This window comes from Sprattus sprattus, assembly GCF_963457725.1.
Source record: "Sprattus sprattus genome assembly, chromosome: 18".
Classification (NCBI taxonomy): Eukaryota; Metazoa; Chordata; class Actinopteri; order Clupeiformes; family Clupeidae; genus Sprattus; species Sprattus sprattus.
This window is the reverse complement of record NC_137916.1, coordinates 31,479,654-31,487,153: the sequence shown is the minus strand read 5'-3', so window position 1 is coordinate 31,487,153 and position 7,500 is coordinate 31,479,654. Positions and strand designations below refer to the sequence as shown.

Sequence of the window (7,500 nt, the reverse complement as noted above, 5' to 3'; positions counted from 1 at the left end):
AGCAAATGAGTACGCAAGCAGTAGAGAAAGAAAAGAAAGTAAACAGCAAATGAGTACGCAAGCAGTAGAGAAAGAAAAGAAAGTAAACAGCAAATGAGTACGCAAGCAGTAGAGAAAGAAAAGAAAGTAAACAGCAAATGAGTACGCAAGCAGTAGAGAAAGAAAAGAAAGTAAACAGCAAATGAGTACGCAAGCAGTAGAGAAAGAAAAGAAAGTAAACAGCAAATGAGTACGCAAGCAGTAGAGAAAGAAAAGAAAGTAAACAGCAAATGAGTACGCAAGCAGTAGAGAAAGAAAAGAAAGTAAACAGCAAATGAGTACGCAAGCAGTAGAGAAAGAAAAGAAAGTAAACAGCAAATGAGTACGCAAGCAGTAGAGAAAGAAAAGAAAGTAAACAGCAAATGAGTACGCAAGCAGTAGAGAAAGAAAAGAAAGTAAACAGCAAATGAGTACGCAAGCAGTAGAGAAAGAAAAGAAAGTAAACAAACAGACAGAACATCAAGGAGCCCGTCCTCACCTCTGAGAAGGAGTTGACCCAGAGCCGTGCCATGACCCTCACCACAGCGATGCCCTGCCTCCTCAACCCCCGCACCTCACACTCCACCCTCACACACGCCTCCTCAGAGGAGCAGTTCTGACACACACACACAACACACACACACAATACAACTCACACACACACACAACACACACAACACACACAACACACACACAACACACACAACACACACACAACACACACACAACACACACAACACACACAGCACACACAACACATTATTTTCATCTGTCATCTAGCTGCAATCTTAAAGTTACTTACTACCAGCAGCTGCCTGTCGTCATTTTTTATCAAACACCATGGTTAACGCTGCTAGCATACCTTTCCCAGACCACACAATTGGGTCTTTTATTTTATGCAATTTAATGAGGTTTCTAAATCTCTATAGGTTGTTATTCAGAGACTGGTCGTGAACACAGTGCAAGAAAGGCCTCTATGTAATAAGCTAAGCAGGCTTTTCTGCCCTCTGCTGGTCATGTTTAAACATGACAGGTGATGTTACTAACCCAGAGGAGGCTTGAGGCACTGTTACAATGGTTATGTCAAACGTGTGGTAGGGGCAGAGGCAGAGGCAGAGAGATTATACACATGAAAAATGAAGCTGTTTTGTACAAGGATAATTATATTTAGTTATGAAGACGTTAGAAAACGTGTTAAAGTCAACAAGGTTCCCATATCCTTTTTATTACAGTAATATACAAATAGATATTTATCAGTGATTTCCAAGTAACAATGCTTACAAATTACTATGCACTAAATGATGTCTATGACCACCATTTTACATGTAACATGTAGCATTTCCTTCTTACCACATGGATGGTTTCCCTGGACATCTGTGTTTGAGGGTGTTGGGGGGTGTCTGTCTGGGCCTCCCTCTTATTGATCTGGTGCCCCCCCTGGTGGCCCGCCTGGGCGGTGCGGTTCACTGTGGACTCTTCTCTCACAAGCTGTGGGCGGGAAAGAGGAAGCTGAGTTTGAAATATGGATGGTTTGACCTTTTACAGAGGAGCCATGTGTACAAAGTACTAATCAGAACCAGCTTTCACCACACACCTTGCTACATGTGCACATTGTGTGCGATTCGGTTGTGACAATTTAATACATTTTCCAGAACCAGCGAAGCATCCTAAAATCATCAGTTTTAATTGCATGGAGACCTTAGAAATGACTCAAAATTAAGAGAGCTACTGTATATTAAACACACTCCCACAAGCCTAAGGGGCCCCAAGTTGGACCAGCAGCCAAAGGTCCACATGGGAATCAGACATTCTGATCTTGCATGATGCAGCTGTGCCTACTGGGGACTAAATACTCAAGGCTGGAATCAATGTCCATCTCTCTCTCTCCCTCTCTCTCTCTCTCCCTCTCTCCCTATCTCCCCCTCTCTCTCTCTCTCTCTCCCTCTCTCTCTCTCTCTCTCTCTCTCTCTGTCTCTCTCTCTCTCTCTCTCTCTCTCTGTCTCTCTCTCTGTCTCTCTCTCTCTCTCTCTCTCTGTCTCTCTCTGTCTCCCTCTCTCTCTCTCTCTCTGTCTCTCTGTCTCTCTCTCTCTCTCTCTGTCTCTCTCTCTCTCTCCCTATCTCCCCCTCTCTCTCTCTCTCTCTCCCTCTCTCTCTCTCTCTCTCTCTGTCTCTCTGTCTCTCTCTCTCTCTCTCTCTCTCTCTCTCTCTGTCTCTCTCTCTCAGCCCCATACCTGCAGGGACCACGTGCAGACACAAGGAGGCAGGTGTGCCTTACGAATACAACCTCAGAAGGACACCGGGGTAGAAATAAGCTATAAGTATACAGGAATGCATGCCTTAACACAGTATTTGTAGAGATTTTGTTTTACTATTTACATAATTGTATGTACTGTTCAGCATGGCAGGATATTCATGCATCAAATGCACAAACCTTTTTGTTTCAGTTTTTCAGATTTTACGGATTCATTCAATACACATCCCTTGAAAGTCGGACATTCAAACACTCCAATTCAACCCACATCTTTTCCATGTTGATTTCATCACATGAACCCTCTGGCTCTCCTCCAGCTTGGCAAGGCCTTCTTGTAAACCCTAAAATGGGACATTTCATAATGGCTGCAGCTCCAATGCTTTGCCACTAGGTGTCACTCTCACCCTGTCGGGGTCGACGCTGGCGTTGTTGCTGGAACAGGACAGGAAGTTCTCAGAGTCCGTGGCGAAGGCGTAGAGCAAGGTGGATCCCTGACGCTGTGTAGGGAACTCCATCACCACCTCCACGTTCACCGCGCTGGGGCCAAGGTTCCGCAGCTGAGGGCGTATGAACAGATCACATGACAGATTCATCTGGATATGGTGGGCTACTTAAGAGACTTATTATGCCCCCTCCTTTGAGTAACTACCACAGGGAATAGAGGATTGGATCATGAGGAATGTTCAATAATTCAGCTGCATGAAACCGATCACTCTCTGATTTCACATTCCTTGACAATCCATTGAAATGCTTTATGATTTTATGACCACATTTGTATAATAACCCATACCCTGTATGCCCTTGAAACAATACACACCATACTCCCAGAGCCAGTGCTGTAGCAATAAGACACCATACTCCCAGAGCCAGTGCTGTAGCAATAAGACACCATACTCCCAGAGCCAGTGCTGTAGCAATAAGACACCATACTCCCAGAGCCAGTGCTGTAGCAATAAGACACCATACTCCCAGAGCCAGTGCTGTAGCAATAAGACACCATACTCCCAGAGCCAGTGCTGTAGCAATAAGACACCATACTCCCAGAGCCAGTGCTGTAGCAATAAGACACCATACTCCCAGAGCCAGTGCTGTAGCAATAAGACCCCATACTCCCAGAGCCAGTGCTGTAGCAATAAGACACCATACTCCCAGAGCCAGTGCTGTAGCAATAAGACACCATACTCCCAGAGCCAGTGCTGTAGCAATAAGACCCCATACTCCCAGAGCCAGTGCTGTAGCAATAAGACCCCATACTCCCAGAGCCAGTGCTGTAGCAATAAGACCCCATACTCCCAGAGCCAGTGCTGTAGCAATAAGACCCCATACTCCCAGAGCCAGTGCTGTAGCAATAAGACACCATACTCCCAGAGCCAGTGCTGTAGCAATAAGACACCATACTCCCAGAGCCAGTGCTGTAGCAATAAGACACCATACTCCCAGAGCCAGTGCTGTAGCAATAAGACACCATACTCCCAGAGCCAGTGCTGTAGCAATAAGACACCATACTCCCAGAGCCAGTGCTGTAGCAATAAGACACCATACTCCCAGAGCCAGTGCTGTAGCAATAAGACACCATACTCCCAGAGCCAGTGCTGTAGCAATAAGACACCATACTCCCAGAGCCAGTGCTGTAGCAATAAGACCCCATACTCCCAGAGCCAGTGCTGTAGCAATAAGACACCTTTCTGTAGCCTGGCTCCAGGGCAGTCTTCATTGTGATCATTGTCTGGAACTGATGTTAGCAAGATGACATGATGGGCCATTCTAGGGGCCGACCAATCAGCGACCAGAGGGTGTGACCAATCAGCGACCAGAGGGGGCGACCAATCAGTGACCAGAGCGGGTGACTAAGTGTGAGCCGTTTCTAAATGTAGTAACAAAAATGGCTGCAGTGCTGGAGCTAGATGGAGCGATCCATACAGTACAAGCAACGCTAGCAAACACAATAATAATTAAAGCCGGAGCAAGAATGTGTACAATTCTTCATCGAGGGTGAAGACAGTGTTGCCTGACTGCCACTTGTGATGGCCCAGCAACGAGTTTGGCACACACACAAACACACACACACACACACACACACACACACACACACACACACACTCACAGACACACACACACACACACACACACACACACACACACACACACACACCTTACCATGTAGACATGCTCTACGTAGGGCCCCACCTGGTCCAGAGAGGCTGGGCGCTCTACAGGCTTCCAATTAGCGATGGGCAGAACAACCTCTATGGGTGAGGAGGCTCTGCAGAGACATCAGTATCACACACACACACACACACACACACACACACACACACACACACACACACACAGTCAGTGTCATAGCCATCCACTATCCACTCAGTGACATCAGTGTCACACAGTCAGTGTCATAGCCATCCACTCTCCACTCAGCAAAGGGTCTGAATTCTCATGTCAATGTGTCAGTTGCAGTTTTTCCATTTTAAAAAACATTTTACATTTTTTTGCTCATTTTTTCAAAAATCCTGTAGACGCTTTGAGTAGATTATAGGGGGGAAATAAATCTAAACAATTTTAGAATGAGGCTTCAACATAACAGAATGTGAAAAATGCGAAGGGGTCTGAATACGTCCTGAATGCACTGCACTGTATGTTGTGATGTCGTATGGTATCAAGAGAGACAGCTAAATCATGAAAAGACACCTCTAACAGGAAACACACACACATTCCTTTACTTTCCCGCTGGGAATTCAATCAAGACAACTGATACTCATTCCTTTTCATCCTCAGGAGTAGATGCCTGGTGCTTTGCCTGAAGCCTCTCTTTTACTAAAGGCAGGGCAAGTGGGACAGATATAGCGAGAGACCCGCCAGAGATTACTGTTTGTCTCACGGCACACTGACGTGGCCTTTCAAAGGACTGATGCTTGAGGCTAGCCTGAGGCTCAGTCAGACTGAACTCACTAAACGAGGGCAGGATGCTTTGATGCCCACCTGTAGTCATGGTTACCGATGGAAGTGACGCACAGTCTTAATGATAAAGGGTGAAAGAACAAGAAGGAGATGAGGAAGAAGAGGAAGAATAGAACCACATAAACCCCCTGGAAATGTCTTCACACGCTCTACCCTTTGGAGGGTTGGAGAAGAACAAAACATGATGATAGTGTAGAGAAAAGAAAAGGAAGGGAAGGGAAGGGAAGGGAAGGGAAGGGAAGGAAAGGAAGGAAAGGAAGGGAAGGGAAGGAAGGGAAGGGAAGGAAAGGGAAGGAAAGGAAAGGAAAGGAAAGGAAAGGAAAGGTTGTAAAATAGTAATGAGGTGGAGGAGAGGAGTCAACTGTACCCTTGCATCTCCAGTGTGGCTGAGGCCGTCACATTAATCTTCAGAAGGACGGGGTCACTGTCAGGGTTATGACTGTTCTTACTGAAAACACACACACACACACATAGAGCAACACACACACACACACACACACACACACACACACACACACACACACACACACACACACACACACACACACACACACACACACACACACACACACACACACACAGACACACACACACACACACACACACACACACACACACACACACAAACACACACACACACACACACACAGACAGAGAGACACACACACACACACACACATAGAGCAACACACACACACACACACACACACACACACAAACACACATACACACACACACACACACACACACACACACACACACACACACACACACACAGACAGAGAGACACACACACACACACACACACACACACACACACACACACACACAGAGACACACACACACTTGTGATGAATTTGTGACACTATTGTGATGAAGGGCTTCTGCAACTTCCCAACAGTGAGGCCGCAAGACAGAGATGGGGGGACAGCCTTGCCTTTTGATCTGCATGAGGAAGGTGACGTCTCTCTCCACCTCCTCCAGGTTTCCCACGCTGAAGAGCAGACCCGCCTTCAGCTGAACACATCAGAGGGTTAGGGTAAGGGTTAGGGTTAGGGTTAGAGCAGACCCGCCTTCAGCTGAACACATCAGAGGGTTATTACTTACACTACTTACACTACTAACCCTAACCCTACACTGAAGAGCAGACCTGCCTTCAGCTGAACACATCATAGGGTAAGGGTTAGGGTTACACTGAAGAGCAGACCCGCCTTAAGCTGAACACATCATAGGGTTATTACTTACACTAACATGTCAGTGTGTACCATTACCACAGTTTCTATTACCATAAGAGGTTGTTATGTACTGTAAATAGCTTTGGCTGAGCAGAATGAATGGATCACAAGATGACTGTATCTACCTTCTGGTCAGACGGCATAGGGTTTCCTAGGTCACACACTACAATCACGGAGCCATTGTCCTTCCTCTGAGCGCAGGTCAGTCTGCTGAAGCCCTGAAGCAGACACAATACAGGCTTATTGTATTTGTACTCAGATTATATAATGATTACACTCATTCATTCATAACATTCAGTCTGCTGAAGCCTTGAAGCAGACACAATACAGGCTTATTGTATTTGTACTTAGATTATATAATGATTACATTCAGTCTGTTGAAGCCCTGAAGCAGACATAATACAGGTTTATTGTATTTGTACTTAGATTATATACTGATTACATTCATTCATTCATAGAGTTGGCTGAAATATGGGATATGGATATGATATGATGTCATATCACTTGATGGCGTGATGTGATGTCATGCGGAGTGAAACAATCACAGTGATCAATCAGCAGGCTGTGAGCATTCATAATGGAATGTGATGAGAATGATTTCAGCTTTGGCATGACAATGCATCTAATTTGGCATGAATGTGGTCTGAAAAGTGACACAGTTAGCCCACAGGAAGTGAAACCCCAGGCAGCCCGGGGGGGGCAGGAAGTGTCCTTCTCACCTCCCTGTGCTCGGCCGTGCCCTGGAAGTGTGTGCTGGCGGGGGGGCTGATGTGCAGCTCCGTCTCGTAAGCTCCCTCGCCCTGGTTCTCTGCCTCCACCACCAGCAGCGCCGGGTTCTCCTCTCCAATCAGCAGACCCGACGTCTCGCTGCAGGACAGGGTTAGGGTTAGGGGTCACGCAGGGGTCAGGTTGGAGCAGTGTGTGTGTGTGTGTGTGTGTGTGTGTGTGTGTGTGTGTGTGTGTGTGTGTGTGTGTGTGTGAGTGTTTGAGAAATTAAGTGGATACATATCAAGACATAAACACACACACACACACACACAC

General features: G+C 46.4%; 1 protein-coding gene across 1 annotated transcript in view; it reads right to left on the bottom strand.

The window, feature by feature from the left end:
- itga2b (integrin, alpha 2b) overlaps nt 1–7,500 on the bottom strand; it is a gene marked incomplete at both ends in the record, with an annotated part of 31,348 nt that overhangs the window by 2,840 nt on the left and 21,008 nt on the right. The window contains 8 exons of the mRNA XM_080856304.1: nt 518–634; nt 1,369–1,506; nt 2,674–2,826; nt 4,427–4,532; nt 5,592–5,672; nt 6,162–6,241; nt 6,585–6,677; nt 7,179–7,326. Of these exons, the coding sequence (XP_080712430.1) occupies nt 518–634; nt 1,369–1,506; nt 2,674–2,826; nt 4,427–4,532; nt 5,592–5,672; nt 6,162–6,241; nt 6,585–6,677; nt 7,179–7,326 (916 nt within the window). The remainder of the gene's footprint in view (nt 1–517; nt 635–1,368; nt 1,507–2,673; nt 2,827–4,426; nt 4,533–5,591; nt 5,673–6,161; nt 6,242–6,584; nt 6,678–7,178; nt 7,327–7,500) is intronic.